Raw genomic sequence first — 25,711 nt, forward strand, 5'->3', positions numbered from 1 at the left:
ATTTTTAACCAGTCAGCAACACAACACACAACACTTAAATTGTTTTCAGTAGTTCTTGCAAAGATTAACTCCTCTTTCCCCCCAGAGATGCTGCTCCATGTCAAGCCCCGGAAAATAGAAGCATCCGTCACATTCTTCCTTTTATCCTATGTAGCAATGATCACAATTGGGATTTTGGAATCCTGCAGGCAGAGTGGAATGGAGGCTGCTCGCCTGGGATCGTGAACTTGCCTGAGGGTCTACGAGCTGTATCTGAGGCACATGTTACTGCCCTTCCTGCTCTCCAATGATAAAGCCTGGTAGAAATTTTTTAATTACATGTAAAATTTAGACATTTTCTGGCATGAGAAGTGATTTTTTCCCCCCAGAAATTAACGAAAATTTTGGGAGAAGCAACTGCAGTGTCTCTTTGTAACTAAATCTTAATCTTGCTATGCAGCCATGTAGGGAACTGCTAGATATGTTTATAAGCTGGGAATTAGTTGCCTGCTTTATTCAAGATGGAGCTGTAGTTTGCAATGCTTATCTATTTGTGTTCTTCTAAAATACGAGGGATAGGGAAAATACTGAAACTGAGCAGGATTATTGTTCAGAAGTCTTGTTTTATTAACATAGTGGGTTTAACTGTTAAAATACAGATAAACCTTGTCACTGAAAACTAGTGTAGTTATCTCTCTGTAGACTTCTTTTATGTATGCGCTTCATACGGTCTGAGTCAAAATGAAACAGTTGAAAAAATATGCAGTAACTTTAAAAGACTTTTTTCCTTCAGCTGGAAAAATACAAAACCAGTATGAAAGAACTGCAGTATCAGGGTAACAACAGCAGCTACTCGTATCCATGTTGTCCCTGCCACAAATCCTAGTTCAGCAGCATACAAGGAATATTGTGTGGGTTTTCTTTTTTTCAGCCTCTTCTTTACTATTTGGGCAATCATCTAGAAGTTTGAACTGCTCGTGCCACACTCTATACCATAGGGAAAACAAATCTTATAGGAACAAATAGGATACTAATAACTTACCTGGAAAGAACTTAGAGTTCTGCTGTAGATACAGCTCTTAATAAACTTTTTCCTACTACATTAAAAAAATAACAGTGAGTGGAACACAAATAATCTCAATGTGGAATTTTAGCTGAGAGAATGAGGGTAGGAACAATACTTGCCAATTTGCAGTTTAAAGTTTGATGTATTATAACTATAAAGCAGGTGGGAAACTCAGGTTTGCTTATTCATCCAACTGCCAGAGAAGTGTAAATTGTTGCCAGAGGTTTAACAGCAAAGAACTTGTTATGAAATAAATATCCTTGAAGCTCTGTATGTGCCACACTGTGTAAGATCCACCTGAAAGTGTAAAAGAAATGAAAAAAAATTCCAACATGGTCCTTTACTTACTTCAGATTTGCAATTTTCACAGCAAAAATGTGACATTGCCATTTTCATGGTAACAGCCTGACCGCCCCAGATACAGGGTATGTGATAACACACAAGATGTTACTGTGGTAGCCTCTACTCTTCAGGTTAAAACTTACCAAGAATTCTGACTTTGTATTTTTCCTGGCATATGAATAATCACCTACCTGATATATTAATTATGACAGGAAACTGGCAATAACACTTTTGAAATCAAGAAGGTACCAAACTGTGCAAACACAATTTGAGGGAATTTTTTTTTTTAGTTGAAATACTTAAATTTCAGCATCTGTGGTTTGAGGCTTCTAGAAAAAGATTACAGGAAGCTACCAACACAATTACTACATCTCTATCAGGAACATAGTTCTGCTAATCTGAGCATTGACCTCCTGCTAGGTAAGAGAGCTCTTAGAGTGGAAACAATCTGTCAAATGTGGGTAGTAGGATTTGTCCTCTGTTTTTCGTAAGGAATTAACAACAGTGGAGAGCAAGCTCCCTTGGATCCAGTAAGTTACCTATTTTCAGACCATCATTTTTACTCCTGCACACTATGCTCAGCTCCAGATATATTAGCACTAAGCAACTCACCATTTTCCTCTACGGAAAAAACACTGGATAAGCTCATGGCACCTGCTCAAGAGTTCCAAAGGTAAGAAGTCTGAGGCTGCTGTTACATACACTGTGTTGCCTATAGACCTGCAGTCCTTAATTCCATTTCCTAAGTGCAGTATCACACCTTTCTTTTATATATGCATATATATAAACCTATGCTAGTTTTATATATATATATATCTTATATATTTAATATATATATAAACCTGTGGTAGTTATTCAGACAAATACAGGATTGCCTTATGGTTGAAGTTCTCTGTCAGTATAAGTATAAAAGCAGGACAAAGTAGAGAGATAATTAACTGGAACATGTAACAGAGCAGGAAAACTCATACAGTCACGGTGGTTTTATGTACCCTCACTGCACTTGGAGACACCCTAGTCAGGAGCACATTTTCTGCTTGGAACTGGAGGAAAGCAGCATCCATCCACATGGGTTTTAATAAAATGAGAAAGAGCAGTTACCTGTACCACTGTGTTCTGCTGTTTAATTCTCCCTTTGTTTTGATGTTCTCACTCTACTGGTGCAGAGCACTTCCTCCACTAAAACTCAGCTTATGGATTTGTTCAGTCCTAGTAAGAGAAATCTGCTCTTCCTCTGGCACACCTAGGACAAGTAGCAGCAGTACAGGTTTCCCTGCAGAGCCTTGTTTAAGTGCTGTAGCCTTATTTTACAAGAATTCTTGCCAGGGTGGGATATATTTCCGTTCTTGCTCTGAGATTCTGAAAGTTTGCTATGAACAAACAGAATAAATTGAACAAAGGTACGTGATGCAGGTGCACAATATTTAACTTGGATAGTCAAATTTGAATAAATACAAAAAAATTGCTCCCACAGTATGCACCACCACATTTACCCTGAGAATATTTTCACATTTTAAAGAACCTGCTAGTATATGTCATGTTGATCCTCAGTAAAGTATGTGAAGATAAACACGAAGATAAACATAAGATAGATAAGTGCTTTTAAGCAGTAGATGTTAAAAGGACTCATAAAGAACTTGAGTCTCATGAGCTTCCCCACATTCTGGGGAATTTGGGCGTGCTCAAAGTTGTCCAGAATCTGAAAGGTAGAACAAGGAATAGGATCTAATCCAGTCACAACAGAACCTTAAAAGTGTTGAGAGGCCTCTTCTAAAAAAAACAACCAACCAACCACAACAAAACCCCCACCTACTGAAGACCTCAAACTGAGAAGAATTTTTTTTTTCCCCCCACAAATGCACAGCCCTACAGAGTCTCGGAAGGAGCATAATGAGAGCATAATGGGCATAACTTTTATTCTAGATGACTTGTATCTTTACAAAATCTTTGTTAACCTATATTTTACTGCATTGTTTGAGCTGCATCTTAATTGATTAGAAATAAATAGTTTGGACTTAGAGCAGTAATCTCAAATTCATGCCTAAGGCTTGGACGTGATGTGCTCCCCAGTGTGTTTTTCATGGTGCCTCTCTCACAACACACCCTTTGCCTCCTGCTCATGGCTGGGTTTTTGAACAGCAGCACCCCAGTGTTTGGTTATGGAAAAAAACACTGATCACTTCCCAATTATGAGCAGACTAACTTTTAGAATTTATAAAAACCCCAAAAAAGTTATTTGCCAAACCTGTCCTCCATAAACACTTGGTAGGCAGATTTTTAACCCCACAGCTGAGTATGACTTGCACACTCTTGTTTTCTAAATAACAAAACTGTTCTGTAACACATCACCAAACTTAAGTATTGCAAATTAATTAATGCAAATTTTTAGATCTCAGGAGTTTTAAAATCAATGGTATCAAGCTGGAATAACGATTCTTTCCAAGTAAGATAAGGATGTTGCCCTTTAACTCTTACCTTTTATAGCAATAAAAGGTAAGCAATAAAACAGTCTATTAAATTGTGTGATGATCTGTGTGCAAAATTTCTGAAGTATGATGAGCTACATGCCTTCACTGTGCTTTTAAGCAACTGGTTGCAATATCAGTCCCTCTTAAGACTTTTGATTAAAGTTCAGATCAATGGCTTGAAGCAAACTATAACTAAATTTTACTTGCTTTCGAATCAGATAAAAAGTTGGTTTAGCTTTTAGCTAGCTTATAGTTGGGACCCCTGGTGGCCTAGTGGTTAGCATGCGGGACTCTCACCGCTGCGACCCAGGTTTGATTCCCCGGTCCCCCCGGGCAGATGGAGCCCATTAGCCCTGTAAGGCCATCCATCTATGAGAAGGTCACTCTAAACAAACCTACGTCCTGAGGACCTCACTGCCATTGTCCAAGCTTGCTTGGCCCCGGCAGATGAACCTTAGGATTAAAGGGTGGGCTCAGTTCAGCACAAGCTGTGTCTCACCTAAAAAATCCATTGCGCAGGCTGGAAAGGTGAAAGACCTTTCCCAAAAAAAAAAAAAAAAAAAAAAATCTTTGTTCGTGAAGACTGGCCATTATTATTATTAGTTACATAAAAATATTCAACAGTTACAGAAACTGCATCAAAATCAAGTATCTCATATGATTGCACAATCTGCACAATCTCAGTAAAACCTGAGGTGGAAGTTGCTGAATACAGGAGGAGAATAATTTCCAGAGCTGACCAAAAAAGAAATAAAATTTAAATCTAAAAAAAATACAGCAGTTTGCTGACATTGGTAATGTAATTTGAAAACTTACATTCTGTAGATAACATTCCATTCCTAATACTTGAGCTCAAAGAATCCTTTCATGTTATTTTTAACCAACCTCCTCCTCCACCAGGTTCTAAAAGGAACAAATACTTAGGAAGTTAAATGCAGAATGCTCTGTGCTCTGCCAGAACAATGCTTTAATTAAATATTGACCCACTTCAGGAACAGAATACCAAAATGATAGGAGAGCAGCCCTCAAACCTTGTGGGGTTTTCCTACAAATTGTCAGAGCAACAAAAAAACAGGCACTGCTGTTCTTGTTAGATCTTTAACAGCAGAAGCACGACTGGGTCTCTCTTCACTGCACAGCCGTGCTTTTCCTCACTCCTCTTCCTTCTAAAGCAGGCGAGTGGAAATGTTTCAGGGAAGACTTAAATGCCTTCTGTTTCTCAGACTGTTGAGGAAGCAACAGAAGTTTGAAATACGCTTCAATGGGCGAGTGAGAGTCTACACCTCAATGTTTGATCCAATAAATTTAACAGACTGGAACACAGGGTTTCCACTGCTTTCCTTAGGTGCCCAGAAAGCTGAGTGCAGTGTAGGAGTAGAACAGGAAGTCAATTTGGCTACTCCAGAAGAATTTAATTTTGGTAATTCTCAAAGAGGAGATCCATTTTGTTTTGTTGTTTGTTTTTTTTTTTCCTGGACTTTCCTAAGAGAATGCTTTTAAAGTAAATAAACAAGGTTCAATTTTTTTTCTGAGAACATCTTAAGGAATAAAATTAAAAGAGAAAATCCAAATAATCAGAGAAAAAACCCCAAACCTTGGCCAAATACTATTTCAGCTCATTCTGTTATAAAAATGACTTGCCTCACTTGATGTTTCTTGCCATCTTTCCTAAAGGAACTCCTTACAAAGCCTACATTGATGAACTCCAGAACTAAATTGGTGGAAAACTCTCCTCCTGTGGAAGGAGAGTTCATGCTTTCAAGGTTGAATGCACAGCAGAAAATAATTTATAGCTTTTCTTTGCTACTGTAGCAAGGGTTTTTTTGAGAAAAACCTATATTTGAAAGTTTTTGATGTAGTACTAAGTTCCATCTCACCTTGTCGATGCAGCAAACCCTTAAGAGTGAATACATTGAGCTTTTTCACACAGCTGATATATAAACAAAGTTTTAGTTTGCCAGAATTTTTAATCAGATCTTAATTTTTTATTTTGTGTCAAAAACAAGCTTAGGATTTTCCCAGATATCATCTAAATACAGGATAATTAAGTTTAAAAATTATATCTTTTTATTTGCTAAAAATGTAGACTGAAGCCCTGAAAAGGCAAAAGCACACTTTCTGTCTCTGCCACAACTTCATCTGAAAACTCTTTAAGCCAAAGGCAGACAGCAAAACCAGGATGGTGATATTTAAAAATAAAGGTGGAGCTGACCCTTTAAGTAACGGTAACTCTGACAAAAATCTACTGAAGGGATTATGGGGTATCAGAGCTTCTAAATTCTAACTCATGTATGTCAGGGATTTGGGGGGAGGGGGAAAGGCATCAGACCAAATAAAGATCTGTGTTTAGGCAGACGGAATAAACCCAAGTAATCAGCTTAAGTTAAACATTTGTTTCTAGCTAACAAGCTCAGTGCTACAAATTACTTTCTCTAAATGGGCTGACAATTCTTCCACTTAAATACTACCTGTATTAAACTTGCCTTTGGAATTTGGCACAAATATGGAGGTACTCGCCCTTATGTATTTCTTACTAATCTTAGTTTTTTGTGCATGGTCAAAGCTTGTGTATCAGCTGCCCTAAAAAGTCTGGGGGAAAAGAGTAAAGAAAAACATCAGTTGTGCTTTAGGTGAGGTTTGGACTCAAGGCAAAGAATTACATTGACTTGAGTTACATTCATTGTATTGCAAGCCAAGAACTCGCCCTGGAAGCAAATTTCATTTCAGTCCAGCTGAAGTAAGGACAGCACTCTCCAAACTTTTTGATTTTAGTCTTCAAGATTGAAGTGATTTGAAGTCACTTGCCAGAATTCCTGAAAATAAGGGTGCTGTAATGCTTGATGGGCAGCAGTTCCCTAATTGTGGTCATATTTTATCATTGCATGCAGGAGAGAGAAACCTTTGGCAATCAATTTGTGCACTAGAGGAGGTTTTCCTTTTCCTTTTTTTAAAGGGGAAATCAAAATTAGAAATTCTTGACCTGTGTTAAGCAAGTTGAGGAAAAATTATTCAGAGGGGATTACAATTTACTGAAAAGAAAGAATTCGTCAGATTTAGGTAATCATTTATTAGGGACAAGTAAGTAGTACTTGGGAAAAAGACATTTTCTTTCCTAAAATGTTACATCATTGGCCTTAAAGATACTATGGAAATAAAAGGCCAAATAAGACTGACACAGGCTCAGATTTTCTCTGGTCTGACTGTCTCTGGGTAGGGATAGAAGACGCTGCTCTTGGGTCAGCATGGAATGAGGTGTTTGTGGTGGTTCCTGGAGCAGAATTTGCACAGAGCTGTACAGTTCTGTTGTGGATATTTAAATTGTGAGATTAATAACTGTGGGAGTGCATACTTACTGCTTGAACTTCTTGAGAGTTGTTTTACCAAGAGTGCCTATAATGTTGTGGATTTTTGAAATTTGGTCCAGCTCATTAGATCCAAGAAAACTGCAAGGTAAGAGATGGTATTAGCACTAGAGAAGACACAGTTAAACTAGTTTAGTTGCATAGCTGCCACTTTGATTAAAAAAAAAATTCATTTATAAAGAAGACAACATGTTAGAATTACTCATCTGTGGACAGTTTAATAATACCTACCAACAACTGAAGGATAATGTGAGGAGCAGAGCAACACAACTGCAGGTTTGGATGGAAAGAGTAGTTTGGGTTTTTAAACAGAAACTTGTAGCTGTGAACTCTCCTCACTGGTTTGGGTAAAATATGTAAAGAGAACATCCCTCTTGGTGAAGGACAATGGATCTGGGATTGTGTTTGCTTCTAGTAAAGTGGCAGATCCCAGAAGACACTGGGTTTTCCTCATTTTAAGACAGCAAGTCAAGCAGTCCCTCTTGCTATGTATGCACATAGAAATACATATTTATCACACTCTATTCCTAACAAACAGGTTCTTTGCAAGCAGGAATACTGGAAAGATGGTAATTTGAACTGCATTCCTGAGCTTGATCATCAGTTAATATAAAACTTGTATAGAATCCTTGAAAACATCATAACAGAGCAATCTGACTTTAGTCAGGTCCACTACCATTCATTTCCTGTACATGTTACTTTTTTCTTTGGGCTTATAATTTAAGAAACACTTCAGCAGCACCACATGACTCTTGAAAGCAAATCGCTCAGCCCTCTTTGTAGACAGGGTAAACTTCTTTTTAACTGTTTGCAAATTCAATCAAACAGCTGGCTGCACACTACTCTGAATGTCTTTATAAAGCTTTGAGTTGAGGAAGGAGAGAAAAGATCTGATTCACGTTGTGCAGCTGTATCAAGACAAGCAGCTGGGAGTAGCTTGTGTGAACAAAAAAATGTGCTGTCTTTGAATGTAAAACTGTAACATAGTGAAGAACAACTGTGCAAGCCATGAAAAAGTGCAATCCAGGAATCATGATTTATAAGGAACAGAAAGAGGGAAACCAAGATTTGAAAGATCAGCATGGCTGAGTAAAAGACTAAAAGTTCTTACACAATGCCATGTAAAGCATAAAGGCTTATGCAAACATTGAACAGCAACAACTGCATGATACACTGAAAACGAAACAATCCTGTCCATTACATCCTCTAGCTTGGCAAGACTCTTTTAATTTGGCAGTTTCCAATAAACATCCCTCATTTCTCTCTGAGCACACCTATAAGGTCTCTGAAAATGTGCAGTGGTTGCAAGAAGTGAAATTTTTTACATTAAGCTAAAATTACGAGGAAATATTTTTAAGGGATTTTTTTTGCCCAAAGAAAACTTAGAGAGTTTGCAGTGTGTAATTTTCTTGCCAAACTTCAAAGCCCACCTGATTCAAACTGAAATGAAACAACGTGGCATTTTTAAAGCTTTTGGTCCCAATTACTTTGCAAGAGTTCTGCCACATTTGGGATTTTTCTATTAACAGTTTTCTGGCCGAAGCAGAACTGTTTCTATAAGTTAGCAGGCAAAGCATAATGGTTGTCATTTAATGTGATGGTGATGGCAGCAGCTGCACTTGCCATGTGGAGGAGGAAGAAAGAAGCAAAGCAAATGTTATCACTCCTGGTTGCATATCAGAGACAGCAGTGTGGGAGGAGAATAAAGAAGAACTGCTGCTGTTGCTAGGGCACAAAGATATTGGAGAAATACTCATGGTGGTTATTTTTCCTTTTTTCTTGAAGACTAGTGACAATTTTTTTGAGTTATAGTTTCATCATCACCAAAAAGCTTAAAGGACTTTAATCTGGGTTTTCCTGAACTGTTTCTTCATCAGAATCCGATTTCAAAATATCCCAGCACACGAGGTCTTAAACAGCACCACAGTCTTAAATGCACTATTCTATAAATCAAAGTCATAAATCAGAGGGAGTGTATTCTCTAATCTCCTCTGGTTTTGCAAAAACTATTAGTAAGTCCAAAAAGAGGGAAATATTTCATCACCAAGTGTATTAACTAGACTGAGAACAGTTAGTGATGCTCATGAGAGGAAATGAGCCATACTCTACACAGAGAAAAGCAGAAAAAGTAAAATTTTACTAAATATGAAGTCGTTGGGGGGGGAAAAATGTTATTTTCTTTGTAAATAAAATGGTTGTAATGTTGGTTGTACTATGTTCTCTTGTATATGCAACTGCTTTTATTACTAACCTGCCATAGGGTGAAGAGAGTGCTAGGCCAGACCGGATTACTGCCTCATGAACCCTGCAGATTAAGCACAGAAGAAGCTTCCACAAATCTATGGAAACGAAGATCATATTACCACGTGCCCTTAATTTATTTACTTTTGATTATCTTAAATAACAATAAGAAAAGCCCTCCACTGAACACTGTACCTTGTACACAGCCAGCACTGCACATACCCCTTTTGTAACTTTAGTGGCCATTTGCAAGCAAACATTCAGGTGTTTGGTTCCAGCGTGGGGAGGCACATCCCATATGTGCCTGCTGAGAACAGATACCCTACAAGATCCAGAATCTCCCAACTTCAAGGTATTCTGCTGCAAAAACAAGTAATGAATTTCAACAAACTACAAACAGTGAAATATTCAATCAAATATTTTCCTTAAATGTGTGAAGTCATCATAAAAGAAATTACAGATTACTTTAAGAAGAAACTTTCCAAAATACCAGGGGTATCATAGCAGTAAAACTGCATTTAAATAGCAAGTAGCTCCAGGCTTGAAGGTAATCTCTGTCCCATAGTATGTGCATATACCGTTCTGTACATCATTAAAAGAAAGACCTAAGAGTTAATCGAAGAGCATATGGACTACTACTGAAGGGAAGGCTGCTAAATAGGACATCTGGATTAAGTTATTAGAGTTCTTCTGTTTAGCAGTGATATAATAGGTGGCTTTGGCTTCTCCTGTACACTTCTGTGACTTAAAAGAAAAATTTACCTCTAGAAAATAAAGTTGCATAAACTGAATTTAAAAAGCCTTGCTTTTCAAACTTTTAGCAGAATAACCTTCTGAAACTGTCAGGAGAAATTATTCCAATGAAGAAATCTTCTGAAAGCCAATGTCTTCTTGCTTTTGTATAACTTCCACTAAATGTAGGAATTGAATGTAGAAAGAAAGAACTGCAGAACTGAGCCCTACTACTTGTGTCTAGGTTAACACAAAGGAAAATATATATTAATAGAGGATAAGAACAGGGTTTTAGATTGCAGGGAACACATGCAGGCTGTAATACACGTGAGTTATTTCAGGTTTTAGCTAGTAACAAGCTTGCTGGTTCATTCCCCTAGATCAGGAATACAGGATTAGAGGTAACTGTGTATATTTTTTTTTTAAACTGCACCTTTATTCATGAAGGAACATTACCTTCTCAGAGTTAAATATCCTCACATGAAATTAATTACCTTTATTATTTTTTCTGATTTCACATCTCTCTGAAATATCCTATTTCTGTACTAATATAAACACACTAGAGAGAAGAATTCAGTAAAAAGATAAACATTATCAGTGCTTCCAGTTATTTGTAAAAAAAAATACTTAGAGAAATCAACAGTTTTTTTAAACTTATCAACAGCATAGTAAAAAAATGAGTTTTGCCACTGTGGTGAGACAACAGCGACAGGTATTGGAATGGGGAACAGGCAAGTCCAGGAAGGGGAGGCCAGGCTTTCTGCTTCTGCTCCCACCAGGACTACCTGAGGATTGCAAGGGCCACCCCCTCTCAGGAGGGCTTCCTGCCGCAGGTCCTCGAGCTCCTTTGGGGTGCTGCCAGCAGCTCGGGCTGCTTCCAGGGCTCTGCTGCAGGCAAAGATGCATCTGGGCAATGGCCTCTTCTCTCCCTGCAGGTGTCGGCTGCTGCCCCAGACAGTTCTATGTCTCTGCTTAGAAATACTCTGAATTAAATGTATGCTACACGTGCTGTAAAGTTGTTGCTGACCCAGGTCTCTTACCTATGTGTGCATTCGAGATTTGCATAACTGGTACGTGTTGTTCTTAATTTTTTTTCAGGCAATGGCTTTCTCCTTCCTAGAATAAAATTTCAAGTTGTGTAAGTCCTTTTTAGTAAAGAACAGAATACAAATACCCTACTCTTTGGCTTCCACAGATGCTCTGATATCACCTTTTTTGATTATACTATTTCTGTCATTTATAGCTAGCTTTGTAATCCATTTTCCACTCAACTTCAGACATAATTTAGATTTCAGTGTGCACCAGAATAGCTCAGCTAACAACTGTCAATTCAAGAGTCTGTAAGCTGCCTTAGTTTTTACTGCATGTATTTATTGCAGTATCTGTTCCCCCAAGTTCCACCAGAACTGCAATATTTCACTTCTGAACATCTAATTTCCTCTCTACACAAAGCAATTGTCCTTAAGGTTCAAGATTCATATCAATCACCTCAAGTTACCACAGTGCTTAAATGACTGTGATTCACATTTGAATTGCAAATTAAAGGTTAACTCGTGTAGTTTAGCTTGCTGTTGCTGTTAAGCAATAATTACAGTTATAAAATTTATCTATTTTTCAGAGCCATTCAGTAACTGCTCAGCTTTTTTCTTTTATAGGCTCCAAAGGCCTTTTAATCTTGCTGTAATGCCTTTATGTAACACTGCAATGCCATCAAGGGAGGCAGAAATGATCACATTTTTGAAAAACAAAGCAGGTACTGATCTGCCTGATGACAGTAGTATGAGTAATTGGCTGGGGAGGAGGAGGGAGATTATCAGGACAGTAACTCATTGAGGCCACCAGTCCTAGCAGCCAGCGGGACTTGTGTTCCCAACTGATTACAGGGCTCCTCCAGGCAGCCACATAATCCACTGAGCAGGATTAGATCACAAAGCACTTAGAACACAGTACCACTTACATTGGGAATTGTAGTGGTAGTGCCCCCATGGAGATAAATGGTGCTTTCAACGTCAGGATTTTTGTCATTTATAATAGAAAAGATTTTATAAAATGCTGCTACTCAAATCAATTGGGATTATTATTAGTATTTAAGAAATCAGGCCTTCATAAAAAGAAGTCATGCTCAATTGCTTTTTCATTACAGTTCACTAGTAAAATCTGGAGCAGATGCTACTCTGCTTCCAAATTTATCATTAGAGAAACCTTATTTGGCAGCAATGGTGAAGTGAATCCTAAGGTAGTGGCACTTGAGGCTTCTGTCATTTCACTTGAGGCATCCCTCACACCTCTCTCTGAGACGTACTTTTTATGTTGCTTTAAATGACCAAACTGCTCTTGATTAAACAAAGGGCAAGACTCTTTTTCAGTTATTAAATGACTTGTGATTCCACCGTCAATTAACAGCAAGAGAATTAGGACTTCATGTAAAGACAAATAGCCTTGTCTTGATTGAAGTAACATGGATCTCTTGGTTTATTAAGGAAAAAACAAAAGTATCAACTTTCCACATTAGTAGCATTACAGTGACCCATTCTCCTAATTACACAAGTGTCTCCATACACCTTGTTAAATTAAAAATTCATTTTCAGTCAACCCCTGCTTCAAGTTTTTCTTCATTACAAAATATTGTACAAACCATGCTTGCCTCTAAATCTTTCTAATGTAAAGATTTTTTAAATTGTTCTTCACCTACATTACACCTGATTTTGCAAGACAGAGCAGTCAGGAAATGACAGGCATTCGCGTTACTATACACTGTAGAAACTTACCAAAGACTACAAATCCTCCGAAATGTAACTACTTTTGTACCCTCTGCAAATGGTTTTGTGACAGAGCATCGCTAATGAACAATTTAATTGTTCTACAAATTAGTAATGCACTCCTTCAAATCACACTGCTGAAAATTCCAAAGGAGCTCCTTCTACTTGCCATTGTTGTGTAAAGATCCTCAGTCAGTAAGGCTGGGAAATAAGATTTCTGGCTCAGAAATAAGATTATTTTTCCAGATTAATTACGTACCTGGACCCTTTGCTGTATTTATTGTTGTTACATTTCTTGACTTTGCAACAAGCCACAACTAGAGTTGTTTGGGGAGAAAATGGATAAAAAACTATTTCTGCCCCATAGGAAATTGTGGTAAATGGAAATTTACTTTTAAACTCCAAAATTAATTTCTTAAAAATGCACTATACCTGAGACAGATTAAATGCTTGCATACTTCAGAATATCAAAATACTTTTTTGGGTATTTATTATAATCTCCATAGGAATCTGTTGTTCATTTTCCTGTTTTATTCTATGATTTGACAAGCTCCACCCCATGTGCCACCACCTCATACAACATGAAAAAAAGACACTGTATCATGGGAAACACAGTCCAGACACAAAACCAGACCATAAAGAAATTCAGGTAGACCCAGATTAATGTTCAGATAACCCCTAACTGCAGCATTTCAGATTACTATTGAACATAGATTTCATTTTTAACTGATTCACCGTGCCATAGAAAGGGAGGTTATTAAAACTAAGTGGCAGGAAGATAATATTCTTATGGAAAACCTGACTTTGATGAAAACTGTATTTAAAAAAAAACAAAACAAAACCAGAACATACTGAAACTATGATTCTAATTTTTGTCTGAGTACAATGCTTGATATAGCAGGCTTTTTCACATGAAAAGGAGAGAAACACTGAGAAATGTAACCAAATGAATGCAAGTACTCTGTTGTAAAAAAAAAAAAGGCAGTTAAAGAACAAACTTAAACATTCTGATTTTTCATAAATGAAGTACAGTATTTTTCCTGGAAGACGATGCAGGATTGTTTTTAATAAATATGCAATTACTCTGACTTCTCAGGATAACAAATCTATCCTGTAAAAACAAAATGTCTAACTAAAACCAGCAAACACTAATGTCTCCTTCAGTCATCAGCAAACAACTGTATTCTAATCTCACAGTCTTATGTAGGTCAGAAAGAGAGTTACTCCTTTTGTTAGAGACCTGAATGCTCAGTGTCACGAATGTCATGTTCGGGAGCAAGTCTTTGTTCTGTTACACTGAATGACAGTTGCGTGCTCAGTTATTTAAAATAATCTCCCAATTGTTAAGACATTACAAATTCTTAATTATTCATTTTAAAAAATCCTCTTTTAATAATGAATTGTAAGTACATGTGCCTTCATTTGCTGTATATTTCTCCGTTAGTGTTTATACAAGATTTGTTTTAAGTCAGATTTTGTTCTAAACTTTTTTGTAGGAACTCTTCCTTAAGCTTTGTGGTCTCTGACATGCTTCCACAAACAGCTCCAGAATTTTTAAATAATGGTGGTTTCAGGGAACAATGTTATTTTATAAAGGAAACTTGGTAAAAGGCATTTTTACTAGATATAAAAACTGAAAATCATTATTCATTGGTTCAATAGTTTTGAAACAAATGGGAATAATTTTCTTATTACCTCACTGCAGTCCTGCCCTAACAAATCACAGAATCACAGAATATGCCAAGTTTGAAGAGACCCACAAGAACCTGTTTAAGTTTTATTTTTTGTTACATAAAGCAATTATTTTCTCTTTTGTAGTCAAGGTTGTTTGACTGTAGAATAGATGGCCATGGACCTGATGAGAAACCTGCATTCATGCCTTAAACAAGTGGGTGTATTCCACTGACAAGAGCTAATGGGAAAAGCAATACAGCACAAAATTTCCCTATGAGTTTTATAATCTGTAACAGTGAACAACCAATTGAAACATAATTAATTCCACTTTGTGATCTACACAAGGAGAATTTGTGTGTTTCTTAAGCATATGCTACATACCTTTTATCAGCTCATAAATATCCATGTCCATAAATTCACATAGCCAGCGTTTCTATCACTGCAGGAAAAAGTAAGGAGATTTTAACCTAGAAATAAAACTTACATGTTGATTTGTACACACCATAGAAAAAAGTACTTAGTTTAACCAGTATTAAAATGGACATTTTCATTTTTAATTGATTCTATCTCATAGGAGTTTTTAAACTTAAGTCTGATGTATTATAGTTTTAGTTTATAAAACAAAGTGTCCACTGCAGAAGTTAACTGATTTACTCAATAAAGATGTCTTCTGGGCATATCACTCTGTTCAGGAACAAGAAATTTCCAGTAAATTAACTGATACAGTTTTACAATAAAAGGCGGGAAAGCCATTACAGCCAATATGTGAAGATACTTTCTAGTTAGATCACCAGTAGTGTTCTATTGCATGGAAATGAGTATCTGACTGGAATCACCGTTTTGCTGACAACAGCAATTTAAAGTATAATCATGATATAATATATCTGACACTTTATTTTCCATTTCACTGCCCTGCAGAGGCAGACAGCTTTAGGTCTTCAGTTTTCCCTGTAAGATAATTGCATTACAGCACATCTGCCCTGCAATGCTGTGTTAACCCAGGCAGTAAAAGGTGGGGGTACAATCTGCAGTTCAGCTCAGACAGACAGCAGGAGCTCTGTGAGCTGGCTGACCAGCTGGGTTACACTTGGTAACAACACGGCAGCTGAGGCTGAGAATTCCAGAAAGCCAAGCTGCTGACACCATTACCGGCTTCCCATGTGTTTGTAGGAAACAGGCCTGTCATTAACAGTGTAGCACCCGAGCCTTGAGCAGAGGAATAAGACAGCCTGAAGGGCAATATAACATATTTTAGAGCAGTTGACAAGTTTTGTGTCAAGTATTTGAATAATGAAGGCTATGTCTGCTGTTGCAAAGCAATGGAGAGTAAATGCTGTCATAAAACGTGATCACTCTGTGAGACAAAACATGTCCCCAGAGGACACTGAAGTGCCTAATGAGTATAAGGAACCCAACTTCATCACTGACTGATCTCTTTCCAGACGCACACTCAGCTGCTCCCCCATTCTGAGATCTAAACTTTTACTACTTGCAAAGGGGTTTCTGTAAAGTTACCTGTGAAATGACACTGCCAAATAGTTTGCCTCGATCCCTAGTTCAAACTGACAAGTCAAACCAAGATCCTTGAAGTACCAGAGCCTATTCCAGCAGATAAGCTCTGTGTGCCTAACCAACACACTATCCCAGCAGCCATGATGTGCAATGAAAGCACTAAACTGGATATGGAACATAGGTTGAAATCACCAGCAAGTAGTACATATTATGAGATGAAATTTAACTATGCTTAACATATATTTAGTCTGTAATTTTAATATTGATGTTAAAATATTTTTTGTCTGCTGCAAAAGAGACAGAGAAAGTGAGAGCTACACCAGACTTTCTTAACAAAGGCAGGGATGTAGACTTCAGAATTTGAGAAATGTATTGTTTTTTCTTTTTTGTTGAAATAAAAAGCTGGTTAAGTGTCTACAGGTTGTCTCTAGACCCAAAAGTTACTGGATATTGTTCAAATAAAGGAATAAGGAAGAAAGAAATGAATGCATCAGACTTAACAAAACAACTTCATGTAAGCATAAAGATAGTAGGATGTGGACTTGGCCTCCTTACTGCCTATATTTCTCTCAGATTATTCCCTTGTTTCATACTGAAGTTGAATTGAAAAGACTGATTTGAAGTCAGGGACTGGATTATAATTGTCTTGGTTCCCTGCCACGAGACTGTCAGAACCTACTTCACTCTAGTCTGTCACTGAACTTTCAAATGCAGGACCTGACAAATGGTTTGCCTGCTGTTTCTTTACTGAGCAAATCAGTAATTAGTAAATGGCTTTAATCCTTCTTGCAGCCTGGAGTAGCTGGACTTACCCAAACAAGAAATGTAGTAACGTATTGTGCTCCAACACCAGTTACCACGCCAAGGAGCTACCTGGCAGGAATTTTGTGTTGCATAATAGTATGTATGATATTGTTTCCTCTGTGCTGGTGCAGCATACATTCCAAACATTGCTCAGCATGATGCCTTGCCAAATGTAACATTTAAAATTAACCTCTTACATGAAAAATAGACATTATTCAACTACTGTGTAATTATTTTTTTACCCTCCTGGACTTTAATAAACAAACAAAAAAAACATGCTACAGAAGCTCTGTGGAGGATGCAGGAAATAAAGAGCTTTGCACACTGTTGAATGGATCAGAGCAGGACACATTCGCCTTTGCACAGTCAGACTTAAAGCGAAACACCAAAACAAAATTTTCCACTTTGAAGTGAGGAGAAATACCTTTTATGGGCAGGTTCAGCTTAAAACACTGTTATCTTTGCTAAAAGAGTTCACTTCATCAAAAGAATCTGTCAGTCAATTTATCAAAGGGCTAAAGGCCTAAAAGATGTTTTAGATAGCTACATGAAAGAGTCTGCTTGTTGAGCTCTACCACTAAGTTGTACACATCTGCCCTTGATAAAGTTAAGGAGATGGTTTAAATACTGTTTTCATCATAAATTGGACAATTCTGTCTGTTGTAGGAAACATATAAATGGACCAACAGATCTCTAACAACACGACAGAGAATCAGAAACCACATTACTTGAAGAAATTTAGTCCTTTTTTTTTAACATACAATCTTTGAAGCTCTGAGTTACATTGTGAAATCTCACCTAAGAGCAAAATGTCCCATTTAACTTTGTACAAATGACTCATTCCCAGTGATTTCACTACGAACTCACTATATTTAACTGCGAATACAAAGTCAATAACCCAAGGGGCACTGGTTGGCACTTACGTACTTGGAGGAGAATGTCAAGTCTATGTCTACACACAGCCCTCTCCTCTATTTTCCTAACTGATAAAAAAGCACCTATTTTGTGACCATATAACGTCCAGCTGAAGGATGTAATTAAATATAAATGCAAATATGATGTAGAACTAATGCTATACGTGGACTAAGGATAAATACCTTCACTAAAACAGTATTTAAATAAGACTGAAAAAAGCATTCTCCAGGGAGAGGACTGACACATTTCCTCCTCCCATTATTATTTACAGTTAAAAGAAAAACAGCACAAGTCCATTCAGTGCATTTGGCAAGGCAGAAATCAACTGTTTAGTTCTCATTCATCTTATTTTACCCTTGACCCAGTGGCCAGGCAGCATTTAATGCAGTGGATGACATCAACTGGAGCACTCAAGGAAATAACCCCCCAGTGCCAAATGGGAAGGCCCTGCCTAAGCAACAGCAGAGTTCCCTTTCTGTACCACATGCAAACTTTTTTAAATCATGGCATTCAAAAAACTTCACTTAGTCTTAATTCTGTATTTTCCCATCAAATTTAAGTAAGATTTCCAGAGAATTTCTATGATTAATTATGCATACCTTTCAAAATGTTGCTTCATGTGTTTACATGCATAGTACTTTCCATTCCTAAGACTCAGTGTCTGCAGGACATCAGAAAATGCTCCCTCTCCTATCTTACCAACTGGTATCCTAAAAACAAAAATACACTGTTTCAGTATGTTTGAAATTGTTATAATGACTGTATAACAATTCTTCATTGATTTGTTAAATGCTGACTAACGGAAAACTTAAATAAAGGGGGCTTTTTTTTTGTGAACACATAAGTTATTTGAGAGAAAACATAATGAAAAACAGCAAATGAAGTTTTGCTGCCCATATTACAGAAATCTATATTCCTGAAAGTAAAATACAGTAATTCTTAGACAATGAACTACCACCTTCTTGCTCAGAGACATGATTCCTCTGCAGGCAGCCCTTCCCACCTTTTTTCTGCTGCAGCACATTAGCAGCTCATATCTGAATTTATTCTTTGCTTCTCTCACAAAAAAATCCTCCAAAATCTCCAAACCTTTATTTACACTGTACTGAAAACATAAAATTATTTTGTAAAGCAAGTGTATCATGGAATCATTGTTCTAACACAGGGGTTATTTGTATTTTTGTTTAGGTTTGGTTTTGGGTTTTGGTTGTTTGTTTGTTTGTTTTTGGTTTTGTTTTGTTGTGTTTTTGTTTTGTTTTTGTTTTTTTGTTTTTTTTAAGGGAGGTGTTGTTTGGTTTTGATTTTGCTTTTTTTTTTTAAGCAAAGCAGTTCTGACTTTAAAGCTTTACTCCCATATTAAATTCAGATATGAGTTTTGCACTAAAATAATGTTTGCCTTTGACAATGAAGTGCTCCAAACATGAGGATGTGAAAACTCAGTCAATTCTAATTCTGCAGAACTTTAAAAGATGAAGCAGGTAAGATAAGAGTTATGAAGAAAGCTTTATTTATATTAATTTTTCAGTCTTCTAATTTCTATCAGAATTGACATTTCTTTTCTTTCCTCCTTTATTCTCCTTCAGCTTTGTGATTAACTGTTCCTTCCCAATCCCAGTGCCTGGTTACCTTCACCCACTTCATCCTCCTATTTCCTTTTATTTTTAGCATCTATAGATTCTATCCTTGATAATTTTTTCAGTAATTTCATCTGAGCAAAACCTAATTCTGGTTAGCTTTATGCTGCTGTTGCTTTTGACACGGTCTTATTATTTAAGGAGGATCCAAACCCAGTCATTTTGAGGGAGGCAGGGCAGGAAACTTCTTTTATCATATTCAGCCCTTTATGGGTGTCAGAATAACTGTGGGAGTTTCAAACTCTGTCGATAGCAGTACATTCAGTGTAGCTGCCTGTATTAATTCCTGTGACAACAGTCCCTAGCAAGGATTTGTCTTGTGAGAACCAACACTCTGTGAGGCACCTTCCCTGCCTGGTGTGAGGACTCCTTCTAAGGTCAGTTCTCAAGCAGTTTCTGTCCTACTGCTTTGTTTTGGAAGATAAGAGAATTTGCTAGTAGAGATGGGGGCCATTTCGTGCCAGTTGCTCTTTGTGTCCAAGATTTCCAGATATGTTTAATTTACAAGTATAAACACAGCCTCACAGTAGAGAAAGCCTGCCAAGAAATTTTTCAGAAGGAAAAGTTACTTAGGCAGGGGCATTCTAACATTGTCTTCCAACTAACAATCAATTTGTGTTGTCTTCATCTCTTTTCTCCTCCTCAGCTTTCACACTTACTCCCTGTTAAAAAAAACAAACCTGCAAGGAAACAACAACAAAGTGTTTCCTTTCCTTATGAGCCAAATGCTTATATTTTAATTTAGTAGAAACTTTCCCCTTGTAAACCTTCCCTCTTTCTCCAATACAGTAGCAGCACTTCTGTGAAACTGTTGGTTGCTCTTCTCATTTTTATCATCTGCTGCTTTGGTTTTCTGATCACTGTCCATCCTGCTGCATCATAAACTAACTAATTAGGCCACCTAAATTTGAAAAATTGGAAAATGCAGTGTAGTTTAAAATCATTCACACCTTCTAATACACTCTATACAGACAATGTACATGCAGAACTATTTTAAAAGCAGAAACAGAATTTGAAAATCATTATGGGTAAAAGAGGCAATTTCTAACAGAGACTCCAAAATAAAGAGGGCACCATGGGACTGTTTAATTCCTGTGGTTGTTATTTGATAACCGGACTGAGGAAATAACACACCTTGTCAGCAGAAATCACACATTGCACCGTGTTTTCCACCCTCACTGTAAGTTTTAATTTCCTATCTAAATTGCTAAATATAAAATGAAGATCATAAATTCAGAATCTTTAAACCTCACTCTTACAGAATTCCAAAGAGAAAGTGTCAATGGATTTTTTTGGTAGCAACTTATACTCTCCAACCAGTTAGAAACACAATGACTACACTTGATCATATAATGTCAGAGCCACCCCGTGACAAAAAATACCCAAGGCAGACACAAAACAAGTTAACTATTTGTTGACCTACTCTTTTATTCTAATAAATGGCAATCCCATATTTTTCTTTTCTCAAATGCAAGTAATTGATTCTCTGGCATTAAAAAAATCATATGATCTGAAAATAAGATCTTAATATCTATGGCATACCAGCCATAGTGTTAATGAACCAAAGTACTTAGGCAGGGAAAGCATTATTGTACAAATTTCTTGAAAATATCTTCATATATATAAAGAAGTTACATAGTATATGTTTATATAATTTGGATTTGTTTGTATTTTCTTCTATACATGTATTTTACTCCTATGAGAGAAGTCCAGATGACAGGGAAGGGCTCAAAACAATTTTAATTTTAAATTGAAGAATTCTAATAGTGCTAGAAGAGCTAATCGTTTACACAGTTTAAAATATTCTTACAGCACTGAAGGTGTTTCTCATGTAAGCATATAAAGCTTGTTACAAAATTTTTTTACAACAGAGTGCTCTGTAAACAAACACTCCACACATAACAAACAACTGAGCCTTCAACTTAAGAGAGAGCTACCCAGCAAAAAGAATGACAGCAGAGACCTGAATACTTTCAATTAATTGAACAATGTGCAGAATAAGGAATGAAAATAGTGTTATTTGAAATGTCTCTTTGAAGCATAAAATCAACATGTAAGCTCTGAACAATCAGCAGCTGAAAGAAAATCAGGCATTGTAAGAATAAGAGCATAGGAGTTTATATGGAATAAGATAAAATAAAATTTAGACTAACAAATTATTACAAAATTTGATTTTGCATCCACAAGCCAAGGTTTCTGGAGATTCCTAAAAATCCACTTCAGCACCATCCTGATCCTTTGAGAGTGACCAGGTAGCAACAAAACCCCACCAAAACAACAGACTTCAAACACACCCTGAACAAGAACAGCCAGGTCACAGCCCAGCAATTGTAAGCTATGAAACTTAGTACAGCTACAAAACAAAACTTATTACCAGTTAGATTACCTGAATTTATGGTACTCAGAGATGAAGATGGACAGAAAGGTTAAAAATTTTAAGACTGAAGGCTTCTAGGATGAAATCAAAGGAAGTGTTTTAATTACACTTGCACAGAACATTGAATGAAGGAGACCTAATCACTGGTTAGCAGTTCTTTCATGCCATCTGAAACAGATATTATCTAATCTCTCCCTTCCCTCCCTTCTGTTTCAGCACACAGAGATGTTCAGGCTTGGAATCGTTAGTGGAAAGGGAAATAAAGGTTAGGAAGAACAAGTCGTAGCAATGTGAACTCGTCTAACACCAAAAAAGTGGCCATGAATCATTCAACAAAATAACAGTTTCATGTGCAAGAGGCTACAGAATCTAGGAAATAAGGAACAGTCTAAATTAACATTATGGGCAAGTGATGGAATTCAAAGACAACACCACTGTAACTAGAGAGCATGGAAGATTAATCATCATTTGGAATTTAAAAATCCAATACAAAATGACAGAAAAGACAGCACTACAACAGTCAAAACAGGATGTTATAAAAATCTAAAGCAGACACTTTGTTACACAGATGCCAAGATGCTGAGGAAGAAAAAGCCATGATGTTGAAGTATGACACTGATGCACTGATGTGAGGGGAGAAGCAGCCAAAGTTAAAAAAGCTGCACAAGTTGAGCTTCGGTCACAGCCGCAAGGCCATGGCACATAATTATTGCACTCAGAGACACACCAGATGCGCAGGGTGTGACACGGGACGATGTGAAGAAGGATGCTAAGCGATGGAAGGAAAGACGTGCAGAACAAGGAAAACTTAGCAATTCCCGAGAAAGCATTTGGAGAGACCAGCAGACAGACAGGGCGATGCTCCACAGCAGTGGGACAAAGATCTATTCGCACCCTGTCATGGGACGCAGAGGGACCAGCGTTGGCAAGTAAGTTCCAGGAGCTGCCCACGGGCTGTGGGGACGGCGTTCCCAGGGGCTACAGGAACACCTACGGCCCACTCAGCGCGGGTGCTCCCCGGGGCTGCGGCCCCCTCGGTGACCACCGGCCCCCCCAGAGGCGCCAGGCCCCCGCCACCCCTCAGGAAGGGCCCGCGGCTTTCCCTCGCGCCCCCTTACTGCGCATCCCGCGCCGTTCCGAAGGTCCCAGGCCGGGCGGGCGAGCAGCCGCTCCCACCCCGGCCCCGCTGCCGGCGTTACCCCTCGGGCCGCCATGTTGTGTTCCCGTCGCCCCGGCAACCGCGCACGCGCCGGCCCCGCGCCCCGGCCGCTGCACACGGCACGCCGGGGGCGCGCACGCGCAGTACGCTCCCTTGCCCCGCCCGTGCCCGCCAGGTGAGGCGGGTTTGGGAACGTTTGTGCTTGGCTTAGTCTGTTGTTTTAAGGGAAAGGGGAGGCAATCCCAAAGTGAGCCGGCTGTCTGGACGAGAGCCACCAGGATGAGCAGTAACTGGGGGAAAGGTAATTCCGGTAGTGCGAGGTCGCAACCCATTGACCACGTACCCAAAACGGACCCCAGACTCAAATGGAAGGAAGAACTGCGCCTGCCGACTAATTAGCACGAGAAGCGAGAGATTTAACTAGCGAATAAGGGTTTGAGTACTCATTAATGGAAAAGCTATGTAATTTGTAACCAGTGAATGCCGATGCCTTTGTTTGTTAAAATGTATAACTAGCGTAAAGTTTTGATGATCAGTGAGCTAGAGTGTTGTGGGTTACTACCCAGTCCCCTACTTCGCGCAAACTAGAATAAAAAAAAACCAGAAACCCCTCGCCTCGGTATGTGAATTGTCGCTGCGCTGTGCGTGAATTGAGCCGCCTTCGGGACACCACCACGGGGCGGAATTCCCGGGGACAGCGAGGGGTTTAAGGAGGGCAACCCTAGGGCCATCGGATTAGTGCTCCATAAATCCAGCGGCGGACCCTAGCTGCTGTGGCCGGAGCAGCGCCTGGCGCTCAGGTTCATCCCCGGTGATGGGCTGATCCCTGGCGGATCCCGCGCGCCATTGCGATGCGGGGATGTGCTGGGATGGGATGGTGGGAGCAGCCTGGAGAGGAGCCCGGAGACCACAGTCCGACGTATAGTGAACCAGCCTCCACAAAAAACCGCTGCATTTTGGAGCGGTGTGTCGTCGCCCCTCGCCCCATTGTCCTCACCCCCCCGGTGTTTGCCGCTTGCTAAAACAGACATCGTGTGTTTTAACGTAGACTTCAAAGGTGAGCAGAAAAGTTATGTTGTAAATGCTGCATGCGTAGTAAAAATCAAAATACTAGGAAAAGCGTTTGTCCGTGCAAACTAAGATCCTAACAGTGCGTTAAACTTCAGAAGAGTAAATGCTCTTTTAGATAAGAACTTCAGATATTTTAATTAAATGAAATTGGAATCATATCCTAGAAAACGTGGAGAAATATTAGTCTATAGACTTGGAGGCGAAGTTGCCCCATGATCGCGTGTTATTGTTATTACCTCCCAGGCGCTGCATCTCCATAGGAGGAGCGCAGACTGCTTTGTGGTTTGGCTGAAGAGTTTAGCGTGTGTTCCCGCTTGCGCGGGCCCGGATGCGGCGCTCCTGGGGACGAGGAGGTTCCTCGTCCCAGCTGTCGTCTTCACTGTGGGGTAATATGGCGAGCATACCCTTATCTACCGCAGAGGCACACCTCCCCATCGAGTGGCCGGTTAGCTCAGTTGGTTAGAGCGTGGTGCTAATAACGCCAAGGTCGCGGGTTCGATCCCCGTACGGGCCAAGGGGTGCTTTTTTTTTTTTTTTTTTGTTTTCGCTTGTCTCAGCGACTCCCTCCCACCCGCCGCACACAACGTTTCTCCTGAGACGCTCGGTATGACCTCTACACAAGGGCACGGCCGCGGGGCGGGGTGTGTGTGTAGGTCGAGCACCCGGGACGGCTGCAGCGCTGCCCGTGCTCCTGCGGCAGGAGGAGCCCGCCCGGCCCGGGCACAGCGTCCTTTTCTGTTTCTGTGGGGGCGGCTGCGGCGTGCTCGGGTCACTCCTTCGGGCGCCTTTTCCACCGTGCGGGTTCCGCTTCACGCACTCCCTGCAACCTGGTCGTTTGTCTTGCTCCCGAAACCCCGCCCAGTAACAGCGACTGTCGAAGCATAGAATCACCGAATGGATCAGGTTGGAAGAAACTACAATGGGAGACCTGGTCCCACCTCCCTGCTCAAGCAGGGTTATTCTGCACGTGGCACAAGATTGCGTCCAGATGGTTCTTGAATATCTCCAGTGAAGGAGACTCCACACTCTCTCTGCTCAACCTGTTCCAGTGCTCGGTCACTGAGCAGTAAAGTTCTTCCTCGTGTTCAGGTGGAACTTCTGTGCACCAGATTCTGCCCGCTGCCTCTTGTGCTACTGCTCGGCACCACCGAGCAGAGCCCGGCTCTGTCCTCTTGGCACCCCCACCCTTTAGATATTTATACTCATTAAATGAGGTCCCCTTTCAGTCGCCTCTTCTTGAGGCTCGACAGGCTCAGCTCCCTCAGCCTTTACTTGTAACAGAGATGCTCCAGTCCCCCAGTCGTCCCCGAGGCCGTCTGCTGGACCCGCTCCAGGAGCTCCATGTCCCTCTTGTACTGACACTCGGTACAGACCGCACCTGGAGCGCAGGGAAACGCAACTCGCGCTAACTCCACCCGCAGGTCCCACCTCCGGGGCCGGGTGCTGCGGACGCACCTCCGCCGGCTTTTGCCCGTGCGAGCCGCCGTCGGCTCCAGGCGGCCCCGCCCCGGGGGGGGCGCGGCGGGCGCTGCCGGGGGCGCCATTGGCCCCGTTGGCCCCGCCGCCGGTGCCCCGCGTGCCGCTGACACCGCCCGGGGCCGCGGATGCGGCGCCCC

General features: G+C 39.7%; 2 protein-coding genes and 1 non-coding gene across 3 annotated transcripts in view; 2 read left to right on the plus strand and 1 right to left on the minus strand.

The window, feature by feature from the left end:
- Positions 1-582: 582 nt before the first annotated feature.
- Positions 583-23,059, minus strand: LOC113963151 (MAPK/MAK/MRK overlapping kinase-like). Its single transcript, XM_027674004.1, has 6 exons — positions 22,984-23,059; positions 18,454-18,564; positions 9,469-9,522; positions 7,209-7,298; positions 2,489-2,757; positions 583-1,342 (listed from the first exon to the last, which is right to left on the minus strand). Exons 2-5 carry the CDS (start codon positions 18,471-18,473, stop codon positions 2,631-2,633), a joined length of 291 nt encoding a protein of 96 aa, XP_027529805.1. The 5' UTR covers positions 18,474-18,564; positions 22,984-23,059; the 3' UTR covers positions 583-1,342; positions 2,489-2,630.
- Positions 23,060-23,210: 151 nt separating this feature from the next.
- ZNF839 (zinc finger protein 839) overlaps positions 23,211-25,711 on the plus strand; it is an 18,656-nt gene continuing 16,155 nt past the window's right edge. Inside the window, exon 1 of the mRNA XM_027673994.1 lies at positions 23,211-23,325. The gene's annotated coding sequence lies outside the window, so the exon portion shown is untranslated. The remainder of the gene's footprint in view (positions 23,326-25,711) is intronic.
- On the plus strand, positions 24,536-24,609 carry TRNAI-AAU. The gene has a single exon. It is a non-coding gene; the product is annotated as a tRNA-Ile (tRNA).

The sequence above is a fragment of the Neopelma chrysocephalum genome, unplaced genomic scaffold (assembly GCF_003984885.1).
Source record: "Neopelma chrysocephalum unplaced genomic scaffold, ASM398488v2 Primary Assembly neopelma1_24, whole genome shotgun sequence".
NCBI classification, from domain to species: Eukaryota; Metazoa; Chordata; class Aves; order Passeriformes; family Pipridae; genus Neopelma; species Neopelma chrysocephalum.

Coding starts and splice junctions, on each gene's coding strand:
- LOC113963151 (XM_027674004.1), bottom strand. CDS start 18,473: ATGAAGCAACATTTTGAAAG. Junction 9,523..18,453: donor ATGAAGCAACATTTTGAAAG/GTATGCATAATT, acceptor CTTAATCTGCAG/GGTTCATGAGGCAGTAATCC. Junction 2,758..7,208: donor ACTCTCAAGAAGTTCAAGCA/GTAAGTATGCAC, acceptor GTTTGTTCATAG/CAAACTTTCAGAATCTCAGA.